This window comes from Oncorhynchus mykiss, unplaced genomic scaffold (assembly GCF_013265735.2).
Source record: "Oncorhynchus mykiss isolate Arlee unplaced genomic scaffold, USDA_OmykA_1.1 un_scaffold_221, whole genome shotgun sequence".
Taxonomy (NCBI): Eukaryota; Metazoa; Chordata; class Actinopteri; order Salmoniformes; family Salmonidae; genus Oncorhynchus; species Oncorhynchus mykiss.
Genome location: NW_023493690.1, coordinates 396,216 through 413,413, shown reverse-complemented (window position 1 = coordinate 413,413; position 17,198 = coordinate 396,216). Strand labels below are relative to the sequence as shown.

General features: G+C 46.9%; 1 protein-coding gene across 7 annotated transcripts in view; it reads right to left on the bottom strand.

Annotated features, from left to right (window-relative positions):
- LOC110517270 (tudor domain-containing protein 3-like) overlaps window positions 1–17,198 on the bottom strand; it is a 69,575-nt gene that overhangs the window by 16,120 nt on the left and 36,257 nt on the right. For 4 of the 7 annotated variants that reach the window (XM_036973077.1, XM_036973078.1, XM_036973082.1 and 1 more), the window contains exons 11-13: window positions 6,661–7,471; window positions 3,949–4,474; window positions 283–408 (exon numbers count right to left, since the gene is read on the bottom strand). In XM_036973077.1, the coding sequence (XP_036828972.1) occupies window positions 283–408; window positions 3,949–4,474; window positions 6,661–7,471 (1,463 nt within the window). Of the gene's footprint in view, window positions 1–73; window positions 206–282; window positions 409–2,153; window positions 2,512–2,979; window positions 3,064–3,948; window positions 4,475–6,660; window positions 7,472–17,198 lie in introns of those variants that run through there. The other 3 variants (XM_036973081.1, XM_036973084.1, XM_036973083.1) reach the window with 3 other exon arrangements.

Sequence of the window (17,198 nt, the reverse complement as noted above, 5' to 3'; positions counted from 1 at the left end):
AGTCTGTGTATTCACACCTGAATATGAGGCGCCATCTTAGACGCAACCAAGGCCTTTCTATTAGGTAGAACAAAGGCTCATTCTCAATGAGTCTTTCCTCGTTTCCTCACATCCTCTTTTCCTCTCCTCTTTCTCTAAAACCCATCAGAGACGACGGACTAGGGGTGGGGGCCTTGGACATTCTGCTCCAATACGGTTTGAGAAGCTGGAGAGGAGAGAGGACATGAGGGATCGTGGAAAGGTGAGTCGAGACAGAGCAACTGTAGTCCCATAGATACTCACCCAGAAGTCCGTGCTGACCGGTCTGATGTTGTGTAGAAGGACCTCCTCACAGTTTCCATACTCAGTGAAGACCACGACGGCCGTGAGACCAGAGGGATGAACAGCATCTATCCTGGACCTGTAGAACTACACACAGAGGTGTCATTACACACAGCATCTATACTGGATCTGTAGAACTACACACAGAGGTGTCATTACACACAACATCTATCCTGGACCTGTAGAACTACACACAGAGGTGTCATTACACACAGCATCTATCCTGGACCTGTAGAACTACACACAGAGGTGTCATTACACACAGCATCTATCCTGGACCTGTAGAACTACACACAGAGGTGTCATTACACACAGCATCTATCCTGGACCTGTAGAACTACACACAGAGGTGTCATTACACACAGCATCTATACTGGATCTGTAGAACTACACACAGAGGTGTCATTACACACAACATCTATCCTGGACCTGTAGAACTACACACAGAGGTGTCATTACACACAGCATCTACCCTGGACCTGTAGAACTACACACAGAGGTGTCATTATACACAGCATCTATCCTAGACCTGTAGAACTACACACATAGGTGTCATTACACACAGCATCTATCCTGGACCTGTAGAACTACACACAGAGGTGTCATTATACACAGCATCTATCCTGGACCTGTAGAACTACACACAGATGTGTCATTACACACAGCATCTATCCTGGACCTATAGAACTACACACAGAGGTGTCATTATACACAACATCTATCCTGGACCTGTAGAACTACACACAGAGGTGTCATTACACACAGCATCTATACTGGATCTGTAGAACTACACACAGAGGTGTCATTACACACAACATCTATCCTGGACCTGTAGAACTACACACAGAGGTGTCATTACACACAGCATCTACCCTGGACCTGTAGAACTACACACAGAGGTGTCATTATACACAGCATCTATCCTGGACCTGTAGAACTACACACAGAGGTGTCATTACACACAGCATCTATCCTGGACCTGTAGAACTACACACAGAGGTGTCATTATACACAGCATCTATCCTGGACCTGTGAGAACTACACACAGAGGTGTCATTATACACAGCATCTATCCTGGACCTGTAGAACTACACACAGAGGTGTCATTACACACAGCATCTATCCTGGACCTGTAGAACTACACACAGATGTGTCATTACACACAGCATCTATCCTGGACCTGTAGAACTACACACAGAGGTGTCATTACACACAGCATCTATTCTGGACCTATAGAACTACACACAGAGGTGTCATTATACACAGCATCTATTCTGGACCTGTAGAACTACACACAGAGGTGTCATTATACACAGCATCTATCCTGGACCTGTAAAACTACACACAGAGGTGTCATTACACACAGCATCTATTCTGGACCTATAGAACTACACACAGAGGTGTCATTACACACAGCATCTATCCTGGACCTGTAGAACTACACACAGATGTGTCATTACACACAGCATCTATCCTGGACCTATAGAACTACACACAGAGGTGTCATTACACACAGCATCTATCCTGGACCTATAGAACTACACACAGAGGTGTCATTATACACAGCATCTATCCTGGACCTGTAGAACTACACACAGAGGTGTCATTACACACAGCATCTATCCTGGACCTGTAGAACTACACACAGAGGTGTCATTACACACAGCATCTATCCTGGACCTGTAGAACTACACACAGAGGTGTCATTATACACAGCATCTATCCTGGACCTGTAAAACTACACACAGAGGTGTCATTACACACAGCATCTATCCTGGACCTGTGAGAACTACACACAGAGGTGTTATTATACACAGCATCTATCCTGGACCTATAGAACTACACACAGAGGTGTCATTACACACAGCATCTATCCTGGACCTATAGAACTACACACAGAGGTGTCATTATACACAGCATCTATCCTGGACCTGTAGAACTACACACAGAGGTGTCATTACACACAGCATCTATCCTGGACCTGTAGAACTACACACAGAGGTGTCATTACACACAGCATCTATCCTGGACCTGTAGAACTACACACAGAGGTGTCATTATACACAGCATCTATCCTGGACCTGTGAGAACTACACACAGAGGTGTCATTACACACAGCATCTATCCTGGACCTATAGAACTACACACAGAGGTGTCATTATACACAGCATCTATTCTGGACCTGTAGAACTACACACAGAGGTGTCATTATACACAGCATCTATCCTGGACCTGTAGAACTACACACAGAGGTGTCATTACACACAGCATCTATTCTGGACCTATAGAACTACACACAGAGGTGTCATTATACACAGCATCTATCCTGGACCTGTAGAACTACACACAGAGGTGTCATTACACACAGCATCTATCCTGGACCTGTGAGAACTACACACAGAGGTGTCATTACACACAGCATCTATCCTGGACCTGTAGAACTACACACAGAGGTGTCATTACACACAGCATCTATTCTGGACCTATAGAACTACACACAGAGGTGTCATTATACACAGCATCTATCCTGGACCTGTAGAACTACACACAGAGGTGTCATTACACACAGCATCTATCCTGGACCTGTGAGAACTACACACAGAGGTGTCATTATACACAGCATCTATCCTGGACCTGTAAAACTACACACAGAGGTGTCATTATACACAGCATCTATCCTGGACCTGTAGAACTACACACAGAGGTGTCATTACACACAGCATCTATCCTGGACCTGTAGAACTACACACAGAGGTGTCATTACACACAGCATCTATCCTGGACCTATAGAACTACACACAGAGGTGTCATTACACACAGCCATGACTCCCATCTATCTAACTATGACTCCCATCTATCTAACCATGACTCCCATCTATCTAACTATGACTCCCATCTACCTAACCATGACTCCCATCTATCTAACTATGACTCCCATCTATCTAACCATGACTCCCATCTATCTAACCATGACTCCCATCTATCTAACCATGACTCCCATCTATCTAGCCATGACTCACATCTATCTAGTCATGACTCCCATCTATCTAACCATGACTCCCATCTATCTAGCCATGACTCCCATCTATCTAGCCATGACTCCCATCTATCTAGCCATGACTCCCATCTATCTAGCCATGACTCACATCTATCTAGTCATGACTCCCATCTATCTAGCCATGACTCACATCTATCTAACTATGACTCCCATCTATCTAACCATGACTCTCATCTATCTAACCATGACTCCCATCTATCTAACCATGACTCCCATCTATCTAACCATGACTCCCATCTATCTAACCATGACTCCCATCTATCTAACCATGACTCCAGTGTTAATATAGTTGATTGTCCTTCCATCTATCTAACTATGACTCCCATCAATCTAACCATGACTCCCATCTATCTAACTATGACTCCCATCTATCTAGCCATGACTCCCATCTATCTAGCCATGACTCCCATCTATCTAGCCATGACTCACATCTATCTAACTATGACTCCCATCTAACCATGACTCCCATCTATCTAACCATGACTCCCATCTACCTAACCATGACTCCCATCTATCTAACCATGACTCCCATCTACCTAACCATAACTCCAGTGTTAATATAGTTGTACCTTGTTGTCTTCCCAGTAGAGCGCTAGAACCTGGTCTCCTGGTTTCAAGTTCCCCAGGCCTTGAGCCACTGCAGGCTCCATGGTCCCAACCTGCCCCTGGTCTGACCTCTGGTCTGACCTCTGCCCTTTGACCTGCCCCGTTCTCTTCTTAGGTGCGGTGTTGGAGTTGTTATGGGCGGGGTTAGTGCTGTTCCTGTTGTGTGGCTCCTCCCTCTCCCTGGGGGCGGGACCAGAGGAGTAGTTCTGTTGTTTGATTGTCCCTGTCCGGTGTTCCGTTGACGAGTCACCGTTTTGGAGGTGTGGCCCCGTGCCTGGGCCGCTGCCCACTTGGCCTTTCACTGGACGAGACTCGCCACGGGACACGCCCCAGTCCTGCGTCCCGGCGCTACAGTCCTTCTCTTGCCCCGCCCACGACGTTGAAGAGTTAGACGGTCCGTTGTCCCGGTAACGGTCAAAGTTGTCAGAGTTGGGCCTTTCCCTGTGGGACTTCCCTCCTCCTCCTCTCCGTCTGCTGTTGGGCTCAGCTCTACAATACAACACAACGTTACTGCACATCCCAGAATGCACCTTTCTTCGTTGGCACTGCGCACACATTAGAAAACAGTCAACTCTCGCACGTTGTATTCATAAACACGGATGACATTGACAATGAGACGACATTCATAGTCAAGTCTAATCAAGTATCCATACAAACTATGCCACTTAATATAATGTTTACATACCCTACATTAATCATCTCATATGTACATACTGTACTCGATACCATCTACTGCATCTTGCCTATGCCGCTCTGTACCATCACTCATTCATATATCTTTATGTACATATTCTTATTCATTCCTTTACACTTGTGTGTATAAGGTAGTAGTTGTGGAATTGTTAGATTACTCGTTGGTTATTACTGCATTGTCAGAACTAGAAGCACAAGTATTTCGCTACACTCTCATTAACATCTGCTAACCGTGTGTATATGACCAATAAAATCTGCTAACCATGTGTATCTGACCAATAACATCTGCTAACCGTGTGTATCTGACCAATAACATCTGCTAACCGTGTGTATCTGACCAATAACATCTGCTAACCATGTGTATCTGACCAATAACATCTGCTAACCATGTGTATGTGACCAATAACATCTGCTAACCATGTGTATGTGACCAATAACATCTGCTAACCAGGTGTATGTGATCAATAACATCTGCTAACCGTGTGTATGTGATCAATAACATCTGCTAACCATGTGTATGTGACCAATAACATCTGCTAACCAGGTGTATGTGATCAATAACATCTGCTAACCGTGTGTATGTGACCAATAACATCTGCTAACCATGTGACCAATAACATCTGCTAACTGGGTGTATGTGACCAATAACATCTGCTAACCATGTGATCAATAACATCTGCTAACCGTGTGTATGTGACCAATAACATCTGCTAACCATGTGATCAATAACATCTGCTAACCATGTGTATGTGACCAATAACATCTGCTAACCATGTGATCAATAACATCTGCTAACCGTGTGTATGTGATCAATAACATCTGCTAACCATGTGACCAATAACATCTGCTAACCGGGTGTATGTGATCAATAACATCTGCTAACCATGTGATCAATAACATCTGCTAACCATGTGATCAATAACATCTGCTAACCATGTGATCAATAACATCTGCTAACCATGTGATCAATAACATCTGCTAACTATGTGATCAATAACATCTGCTAACCATGTGTATGTGACCAATAACATCTGCTAACCATGTGTATGTGATCAATAACATCTGCTAACCGTGTGTATGTGATCAATAACATCTGCTAACCGTGTGTATGTGATCAATAACATCTGCTAACCATGTGTATGTGATCAATAACATCTGCTAACCGTGTGTATGTGACCAATAACATCTGCTAACCATGTGACCAATAACATCTGCTAACCATGTGACCAATAACATCTGCTAACCGTGTGATCAATAACATCTGCTAACCATGTGTATGTGATCAATAACATCTGCTAACCCTGTGATCAATAACATCTGCTAACCCTGTGATCAATAACATCTGCTAACCATGTGATCAATAACATCTGCTAACCATGTGTATGTGATCAATAACATCTGCTAACCGTGTGTATCTGACCAATAACATCTGCTAACCATGTGTATGTGATCAATAACATCTGCTAACCGTGTGTATGTGACCAATAACATCTGCTGACCGTGTGTATGTGACCAATAACATCTGCTAACCGTGTGTATGTGATCAATAACATCTGCTAACCGTGTGATCAATAACATCTGCTAACCATGTGACCAATAACATCTGCTAACCATGTGTATGTGACCAATAGCATCTGCTAACCATGTGTATGTGATCAATAACATCTGCTAACCGTGTGTATGTGATCAATAACATCTGCTAACCGTGTGATCAATAACATCTGCTAACCATGTGTATGTGATCAATAACATCTGCTAACCATGTGTATGTGATCAATAACATCTGCTAACCATGTGATCAATAGCATCTGCTAACCATGTGTATGTGATCAATAACATCTGCTAACCCTGTGATCAATAACATCTGCTAACCATGTGTATGTGACCAATAGCATCTGCTAACCATGTGTATGTGATCAATAAAAATGTGATTTGATTTAATGAGACGACGTTCCCAATCAAGTCTAATCCAGTATCCATACCTGTTGTCTGTTCCGCTGTCAGATCTCTGGACCCCTTTAGGTTCTGATACACAGTTAGAACTGGACTCTGTCTGGTGCTGGCCTGGTTTAGAGGCAGCTGGTGCAGGTCCGTTGTCCTGCTTCATCCCTCCTCCTCCTCCTCCTCCTCCTCTCTTATTAAACGACAGATCGGGTACCGAGTGCTGCTCTCTCCGACTTTGGTTCTGGAACCCTCCGGAACCAGAACTAGAACCTACTCTGATTCCCTGCTGGAAGGTTCTAGAACCAGAAGAATCCCCCTGGGTTCCGTCTCTGGGTTCTCTGTTCCGCTGGCCGGGGGCGGGGTACGTAGCAGCAGGGCAGAACACGGATGTCTGTCCTCTGGCCTCCCTGGCTGTTTGTCTCTCATGCTGGGCCTCTCTCCACCTCTCTGACCCTCCTCCACCTCCAGGAGGGGCCTTCTCCTGTGTCTGGCCCCTTTCCTGGCCTCTGTCCTGGGCTCTCTCCTGGCCTTGCCGGCTCCCTGCTGGAGCTGGGGCTGGGGAAGGGGTGGATGTGGCGATGGAGGGGTCGTGCCCAGGTTTAGGGAAATCCTTGTCACTATCCCTCTGGAAACGAGGTGGTCTGTCGTTCCTGTCGTTCCTGAAGTCTGATCTGTCGTTCCTCTCGTTTCTCTCCTTCCGTGATCTGTCGTTCCTGGACCAGTCGTTCCTCCCGTCTGACCTGTCGTTGCGGCTGTCGCTGCGTTGGGGGTACCTGTCCTGGGACTGGCTGTTAGGAGGGAACGTCATCTTACCCTCGTGATGCCTCTGGGAGGACTGGCTCTTTGGCTCTGGAGGAGAAACCCAGAGAGAACACACACACACACACACACACACACACACACACACACACACACACACACACACACACAGGTGTGAATGTTTAAACATTAAAACATTTCAACCAAATTGGATACGCAAAAGTAGTTTTTGTTTGCCGATAGACAGACCACCTAGTGCCCTGTTCTGACTGTCTGACCTGACTATACTGATAGATAGACCTAGTGCCCTGTTCTGACTGACTATACTGATAGATAGGCCTAGTGCCCTGTTCTGTCTGTCTGGTGTCTGACCTGTCTATACTGATAGATAGACCTAGTGCACTGTTCTGACTGTCTGGTGTCTGACCTGTCTATACTGATAGACAGACCTAGTGCACTGTTCTGTCTGTCTGGTGTCTGACCTGTCTATACTGATAGATAGGCCTAGTGCACTGTTCTGTCTGTCTGGTGTCTGACCTGTCTATACTGATAGATAGACCTAGTGCCCTGTTCTGTCTGTCTGGTGTCTGACCTGCCTATACTGATAGATAGACCTAGTGCCCTGTTCTGTCTGTCTGGTGTCTGACCTGCCTATACTGATAGATAGACCTAGTGCCCTGTTCTGACTGTCTGGTGTCTGACCTGTCTATACTGATAGATAGACCTAGTGCCCTGTTCTGTCTGTCTGGTGTCTGACCTGCCTATACTGATAGATAGACCTAGTGCCCTGTTCTGACTGTCTGGTGACTGACCTGCCTATACTGATAGATAGACCTAGTGCACTGTTCTGTCTGTCTGTCTGACCTGCCTATACTGATAGATAGACCTAGTGCTGATAGATAGACCTAGTGCCCTGTTCTGTCTGGTGTCTGACCTGCCTATACTGATAGATAGGCCTAGTGCACTGTTCTGACTGTCTGGTGTCTGACCTGTCTATACTGATAGATAGACCTAGTGCACTGTTCTGACTGTCTGGTGTCTGACCTGTCTATACTGATAGATAGACCTAGTGCACTGTTCTGACTGTCTGGTGTCTGACCTGTCTATACTGATAGATAGACCTAGTGCACTGTTCTGACTGTCTGGTGTCTGACCTGCCTATACTGATAGACAGACCTAGTGCCCTGTTCTGTCTGTCTGGTGTCTGACCTGCCTATACTGATAGATAGACCTAGTGCACGGTTCTGTCTGTCTGGTGTCTGACCTGCCTATACTGATAGACAGGCCTAGTGCCCTGTTCTGACTGTCTGGTGTCTGACCTGCCTATACTGATAGACAGACCTAGTGCCCTGTTCTGACTGTCTGGTGTCTGACCTGCCTATACTGATAGACAGACCTAGTGCCCTGTTCTGTCTGTCTGGTGTCTGACCTGCCTATACTGATAGATAGACCTAGTGCACGGTTCTGTCTGTCTGGTGTCTGACCTGCCTATACTGATAGACAGGCCTAGTGCCCTGTTCTGTCTGTCTGGTGTCTGACCTGTCTATACTGATAGACAGGCCTAGTGCCCTGTTCTGTCTGTCTGGTGTCTGACCTGACTATACTGATAGATAGACCTAGTGCCCTGTTCTGTCTGTCTGGTGTCTGACCTGTCTATACTGATAGACAGGCCTAGTGCACTGTTCTGACTGTCTAGTGTCTGACCTGCCTATACTGATAGACAGACCTAGTGCCCTGTTCTGTCTGTCTGGTGTCTGACCTGCCTATACTGATAGATAGACCTAGTGCACGGTTCTGTCTGTCTGGTGTCTGACCTGCCTATACTGATAGACAGGCCTAGTGCCCTGTTCTGACTGTCTGGTGTCTGACCTGCCTATACTGATAGACAGACCTAGTGCCCTGTTCTGACTGTCTGGTGTCTGACCTGCCTATACTGATAGACAGACCTAGTGCCCTGTTCTGTCTGTCTGGTGTCTGACCTGCCTATACTGATAGATAGACCTAGTGCACGGTTCTGTCTGTCTGGTGTCTGACCTGCCTATACTGATAGACAGGCCTAGTGCCCTGTTCTGTCTGTCTGGTGTCTGACCTGTCTATACTGATAGACAGGCCTAGTGCCCTGTTCTGTCTGTCTGGTGTCTGACCTGACTATACTGATAGATAGACCTAGTGCCCTGTTCTGTCTGTCTGGTGTCTGACCTGTCTATACTGATAGACAGGCCTAGTGCACTGTTCTGACTGTCTAGTGTCTGACCTGCCTATACTGATAGACAGACCTAGTGCCCTGTTCTGTCTGTCTGGTGTCTGACCTGCCTATACTGATAGATAGACCTAGTGCACGGTTCTGTCTGTCTGGTGTCTGACCTGCCTATACTGATAGACAGGCCTAGTGCCCTGTTCTGACTGTCTGGTGTCTGACCTGCCTATACTGATAGACAGACCTAGTGCCCTGTTCTGACTGTCTGGTGTCTGACCTGCCTATACTGATAGACAGACCTAGTGCCCTGTTCTGTCTGTCTGGTGTCTGACCTGCCTATACTGATAGATAGACCTAGTGCACGGTTCTGTCTGTCTGGTGTCTGACCTGCCTATACTGATAGACAGGCCTAGTGCCCTGTTCTGTCTGTCTGGTGTCTGACCTGTCTATACTGATAGACAGGCCTAGTGCCCTGTTCTGTCTGTCTGGTGTCTGACCTGACTATACTGATAGATAGACCTAGTGCCCTGTTCTGTCTGTCTGGTGTCTGACCTGTCTATACTGATAGACAGGCCTAGTGCCCTGTTCTGTCTGTCTGGTGTCTGACCTGCCTATACTGATAGATAGACCTAGTGCACTGTTCTGTCTGTCTGGTGTCTGACCTGTCTATACTGATAGATAGGCCTAGTGCACGGTTCTGTCTGTCTGGTGTCTGACCTGTCTATACTGATAGATAGACCTAGTGCCCTGTTCTGTCTGTCTGGTGTCTGACCTGCCTATACTGATAGATAGACCTAGTGCACTGTTCTGTCTGTCTGGTGTCTGACCTGTCTATACTGATAGATAGACCTAGTGCACTGTTCTGTCTGTCTGGTGTCTGACCTGTCTATACTGATAGATAGGCCTAGTGCCCTGTTCTGTCTGTCTGGTGTCTGACCTGTCTATACTGATAGACAGGCCTAGTGCACTGTTCTGTCTGTCTGGTGTCTGACCTGTCTATACTGATAGACAGGCCTAGTGCACTGTTCTGTCTGTCTGGTGTCTGACCTGTCTATACTGATAGATAGGCCTAGTGCACTGTTCTGTCTGTCTGGTGTCTGACCTGACTATACTGATAGACAGGCCTAGTGCACTGTTCTGACTGTCTGGTGTCTGACCTGACTATACTGATAGATAGACCAAGTGCCCTGTTCTGACTGTCTGGTGTCTGACCTGTCTATACTGATAGATAGACCTAGTGCCCTGTTCTGACTGTCTGGTGTCTGACCTGACTATACTGATAGATAGACCTAGTGCCCTGTTCTGACTGTCTGGTGTCTGACCTGTCTATACTGATAGATAGACCTAGTGCCCTGTTCTGTCTGGTGTCTGACCTGACTATACTGATAGATAGACCTAGTGCACTGTTCTGTCTGTCTGGTGTCTGACCTGTCTATACTGATAGATAGGCCTAGTGCCCTGTTCTGTCTGTCTGGTGTCTGACCTGTCTATACTGATAGACAGGCCTAGTGCACTGTTCTGTCTGTCTGGTGTCTGACCTGTCTATACTGATAGACAGGCCTAGTGCACTGTTCTGTCTGTCTGGTGTCTGACCTGTCTATACTGATAGATAGGCCTAGTGCACTGTTCTGTCTGTCTGGTGTCTGACCTGACTATACTGATAGACAGGCCTAGTGCACTGTTCTGACTGTCTGGTGTCTGACCTGACTATACTGATAGATAGACCTAGTGCCCTGTTCTGACTGTCTGGTGTCTGACCTGTCTATACTGATAGATAGACCTAGTGCCCTGTTCTGACTGTCTGGTGTCTGACCTGACTATACTGATAGATAGACCTAGTGCCCTGTTCTGACTGTCTGGTGTCTGACCTGTCTATACTGATAGATAGACCTAGTGCCCTGTTCTGTCTGGTGTCTGACCTGACTATACTGATAGATAGACCTAGTGCACTGTTCTGTCTGTCTGGTGTCTGACCTGTCTATACTGATAGATAGACCTAGTGCCCTGTTCTGTCTGTCTGGTGTCTGACCTGTCTATACTGATAGACAGGCCTAGTGCACTGTTCTGTCTGTCTGGTGTCTGACCTGCCTATACTGATAGACAGACCTAGTGCCCTGTTCTGACTGTCTGGTGTCTGACCTGACTATACTGATAGATAGACCTAGTGCCCTGTTCTGACTGTCTGGTGTCTGACCTGTCTATACTGATAGATAGACCTAGTGCACTGTTCTGTCTGTCTGGTGTCTGACCTGACTATACTGATAGATAGACCTAGTGCACTGTTCTGTCTGTCTGGTGTCTGACCTGTCTATACTGATAGATAGGCCTAGTGCACTGTTCTGTCTGTCTGGTGTCTGACCTGACTATACTGATAGACAGACCTAGTGCCCTGTTCTGACTGTCTGGTGTCTGACCTGTCTATACTGATAGATAGACCTAGTGCCCTGTTCTGACTGTCTGGTGTCTGACCTGACTATACTGATAGATAGACCTAGTGCCCTGTTCTGACTGTCTGGTGTCTGACCTGTCTATACTGATAGATAGACCTAGTGCCCTGTTCTGTCTGGTGTCTGACCTGACTATACTGATAGATAGACCTAGTGCACTGTTCTGTCTGTCTGGTGTCTGACCTGTCTATACTGATAGATAGACCTAGTGCCCTGTTCTGTCTGTCTGGTGTCTGACCTGTCTATACTGATAGACAGGCCTAGTGCACTGTTCTGTCTGTCTGGTGTCTGACCTGCCTATACTGATAGACAGACCTAGTGCCCTGTTCTGACTGTCTGGTGTCTGACCTGTCTATACTGATAGATAGACCTAGTGCCCTGTTCTGTCTGGTGTCTGACCTGCCTATACTGATAGACAGACCTAGTGCCCTGTTCTGTCTGTCTGGTGTCTGACCTGCCTATACTGATAGATAGACCTAGTGCACGGTTCTGTCTGTCTGGTGTCTGACCTGCCTATACTGATAGACAGGCCTAGTGCCCTGTTCTGTCTGTCTGGTGTCTGACCTGTCTATACTGATAGACAGGCCTAGTGCCCTGTTCTGTCTGTCTGGTGTCTGACCTGACTATACTGATAGATAGACCTAGTGCCCTGTTCTGTCTGTCTGGTGTCTGACCTGTCTATACTGATAGACAGGCCTAGTGCACTGTTCAGACTGTCTAGTGTCTGACCTGCCTATACTGATAGACAGACCTAGTGCCCTGTTCTGTCTGTCTGGTGTCTGACCTGCCTATACTGATAGATAGACCTAGTGCACGGTTCTGTCTGTCTGGTGTCTGACCTGCCTATACTGATAGACAGGCCTAGTGCCCTGTTCTGACTGTCTGGTGTCTGACCTGCCTATACTGATAGACAGACCTAGTGCCCTGTTCTGACTGTCTGGTGTCTGACCTGCCTATACTGATAGACAGACCTAGTGCCCTGTTCTGTCTGTCTGGTGTCTGACCTGCCTATACTGATAGATAGACCTAGTGCACGGTTCTGTCTGTCTGGTGTCTGACCTGCCTATACTGATAGACAGGCCTAGTGCCCTGTTCTGTCTGTCTGGTGTCTGACCTGTCTATACTGATAGACAGGCCTAGTGCCCTGTTCTGTCTGTCTGGTGTCTGACCTGACTATACTGATAGATAGACCTAGTGCCCTGTTCTGTCTGTCTGGTGTCTGACCTGTCTATACTGATAGACAGGCCTAGTGCCCTGTTCTGTCTGTCTGGTGTCTGACCTGCCTATACTGATAGATAGACCTAGTGCACTGTTCTGTCTGTCTGGTGTCTGACCTGTCTATACTGATAGATAGGCCTAGTGCACGGTTCTGTCTGTCTGGTGTCTGACCTGTCTATACTGATAGATAGACCTAGTGCCCTGTTCTGTCTGTCTGGTGTCTGACCTGCCTATACTGATAGATAGACCTAGTGCACTGTTCTGTCTGTCTGGTGTCTGACCTGTCTATACTGATAGATAGACCTAGTGCACTGTTCTGTCTGTCTGGTGTCTGACCTGTCTATACTGATAGATAGGCCTAGTGCCCTGTTCTGTCTGTCTGGTGTCTGACCTGTCTATACTGATAGACAGGCCTAGTGCACTGTTCTGTCTGTCTGGTGTCTGACCTGTCTATACTGATAGACAGGCCTAGTGCACTGTTCTGTCTGTCTGGTGTCTGACCTGTCTATACTGATAGATAGGCCTAGTGCACTGTTCTGTCTGTCTGGTGTCTGACCTGACTATACTGATAGACAGGCCTAGTGCACTGTTCTGACTGTCTGGTGTCTGACCTGACTATACTGATAGATAGACCAAGTGCCCTGTTCTGACTGTCTGGTGTCTGACCTGTCTATACTGATAGATAGACCTAGTGCCCTGTTCTGACTGTCTGGTGTCTGACCTGACTATACTGATAGATAGACCTAGTGCCCTGTTCTGACTGTCTGGTGTCTGACCTGTCTATACTGATAGATAGACCTAGTGCCCTGTTCTGTCTGGTGTCTGACCTGACTATACTGATAGATAGACCTAGTGCACTGTTCTGTCTGTCTGGTGTCTGACCTGTCTATACTGATAGATAGGCCTAGTGCCCTGTTCTGTCTGTCTGGTGTCTGACCTGTCTATACTGATAGACAGGCCTAGTGCACTGTTCTGTCTGTCTGGTGTCTGACCTGTCTATACTGATAGACAGGCCTAGTGCACTGTTCTGTCTGTCTGGTGTCTGACCTGTCTATACTGATAGATAGGCCTAGTGCACTGTTCTGTCTGTCTGGTGTCTGACCTGACTATACTGATAGACAGGCCTAGTGCACTGTTCTGACTGTCTGGTGTCTGACCTGACTATACTGATAGATAGACCTAGTGCCCTGTTCTGACTGTCTGGTGTCTGACCTGTCTATACTGATAGATAGACCTAGTGCCCTGTTCTGACTGTCTGGTGTCTGACCTGACTATACTGATAGATAGACCTAGTGCCCTGTTCTGACTGTCTGGTGTCTGACCTGTCTATACTGATAGATAGACCTAGTGCCCTGTTCTGTCTGGTGTCTGACCTGACTATACTGATAGATAGACCTAGTGCACTGTTCTGTCTGTCTGGTGTCTGACCTGTCTATACTGATAGATAGACCTAGTGCCCTGTTCTGTCTGTCTGGTGTCTGACCTGTCTATACTGATAGACAGGCCTAGTGCACTGTTCTGTCTGTCTGGTGTCTGACCTGCCTATACTGATAGACAGACCTAGTGCCCTGTTCTGACTGTCTGGTGTCTGACCTGACTATACTGATAGATAGACCTAGTGCCCTGTTCTGACTGTCTGGTGTCTGACCTGTCTATACTGATAGATAGACCTAGTGCACTGTTCTGTCTGTCTGGTGTCTGACCTGACTATACTGATAGATAGACCTAGTGCACTGTTCTGTCTGTCTGGTGTCTGACCTGTCTATACTGATAGATAGGCCTAGTGCACTGTTCTGTCTGTCTGGTGTCTGACCTGACTATACTGATAGACAGACCTAGTGCCCTGTTCTGACTGTCTGGTGTCTGACCTGTCTATACTGATAGATAGACCTAGTGCCCTGTTCTGACTGTCTGGTGTCTGACCTGACTATACTGATAGATAGACCTAGTGCCCTGTTCTGACTGTCTGGTGTCTGACCTGTCTATACTGATAGATAGACCTAGTGCCCTGTTCTGTCTGGTGTCTGACCTGACTATACTGATAGATAGACCTAGTGCACTGTTCTGTCTGTCTGGTGTCTGACCTGTCTATACTGATAGATAGACCTAGTGCCCTGTTCTGTCTGTCTGGTGTCTGACCTGTCTATACTGATAGACAGGCCTAGTGCACTGTTCTGTCTGTCTGGTGTCTGACCTGCCTATACTGATAGACAGACCTAGTGCCCTGTTCTGACTGTCTGGTGTCTGACCTGTCTATACTGATAGATAGACCTAGTGCCCTGTTCTGTCTGGTGTCTGACCTGACTATACTGATAGATAGACCTAGTGCACTGTTCTGTCTGTCTGGTGTCTGACCTGTCTATACTGATAGATAGACCTAGTGCCCTGTTCTGTCTGTCTGGTGTCTGACCTGTCTATACTGATAGACAGGCCTAGTGCACTGTTCTGTCTGTCTGGTGTCTGACCTGCCTATACTGATAGATAGACCTAGTGCCCTGTTCTGACTGTCTGGTGTCTGACCTGTCTATACTGATAGATAGACCTAGTGCACTGTTCTGTCTGTCTGGTGTCTGACCTGACTATACTGATAGATAGACCTAGTGCCCTGTTCTGACTGTCTGGTGTCTGACCTGTCTATACTGATAGATAGACCTAGTGCCCTGTTCTGTCTGGTGTCTGACCTGACTATACTGATAGATAGACCTAGTGCACTGTTCTGTCTGTCTGGTGTCTGACCTGTCTATACTGATAGACAGGCCTAGTGCACTGTTCTGTCTGTCTGGTGTCTGACCTGCCTATACTGATAGATAGGCCTAGTGCACTGTTCTGTCTGTCTGGTGTCTGACCTGACTATACTGATAGATAGACCTAGTGCCCTGTTCTGACTGTCTGGTGTCTGACCTGTCTATACTGATAGATAGACCTAGTGCACTGTTCTGTCTGTCTGGTGTCTGACCTGTCTATACTGATAGATAGACCTAGTGCCCTGTTCTGTCTGTCTGGTGTCTGACCTGCCTATACTGATAGATAGACCTAGTGCACTGTTCTGTCTGTCTGGTGTCTGACCTGCCTATACTGATAGATAGGCCTAGTGCACTGTTCTGTCTGTCTGGTGTCTGACCTGTCTATACTGATAGATAGACCTAGTGCACTGTTCTGTCTGTCTGGTGGCTGACCTGCCTATACTGATAGATAGGCCTAGTGCACTGTTCTGTCTGTCTGGTGTCTGACCTGCCTATACTGATAGATAGGCCTAGTGCACTGTTCTGTCTGTCTGGTGTCTGACCGGTCTATACTGATAGATAGACCTAGTGCACTGTTCTGTCTGTCTGGTGTCTGACCTGCCTATACTGATAGATAGACCTAGTGCACTGTTCTGACTGTCTGGTGTCTGACCTGTCTATACTGATAGATAGACCTAGTGCCCTGTTCTGACTGTCTGGTGTCTGACCTGCCTATACTGATAGATAGGCCTAGTGCCCTGTTCTGTCTGTCTGGTGTCTGACCTGTCTATACTGATAGATAGACCTAGTGCACTGTTCTGTCTGTCTGGTGTCTGACCTGACTATACTGATAGATAGGCCTAGTGCACTGTTCTGTCTGTCTGGTGTCTGACCTGTCTATACTGATAGACAGGCCTAGTGCACTGTTCTGTCTGTCTGGTGTCTGACCTGTCTATACTGATAGATAGACCTAGTGCACTGTTCTGTCTGTCTGGTGTCTGACCTGTCTATACTGATAGACAGGCCTAGTGCACTGTTCTGTCTGTCTGGTGTCTGACCTGTCTATACTGATAGACAGGCCTAGTGCACTGTTCTGTCTGTCTGGTGTCTGACCTGTCTATACTGATAGATAGACCTAGTGCACTGTTCTGTCTGTCTGTCTGGTGTCTGACCTGTCTATACTGATAGACAGGCCTAGTGCACTGTTCTGTCTGTCTGGTGTCTGACCTGTC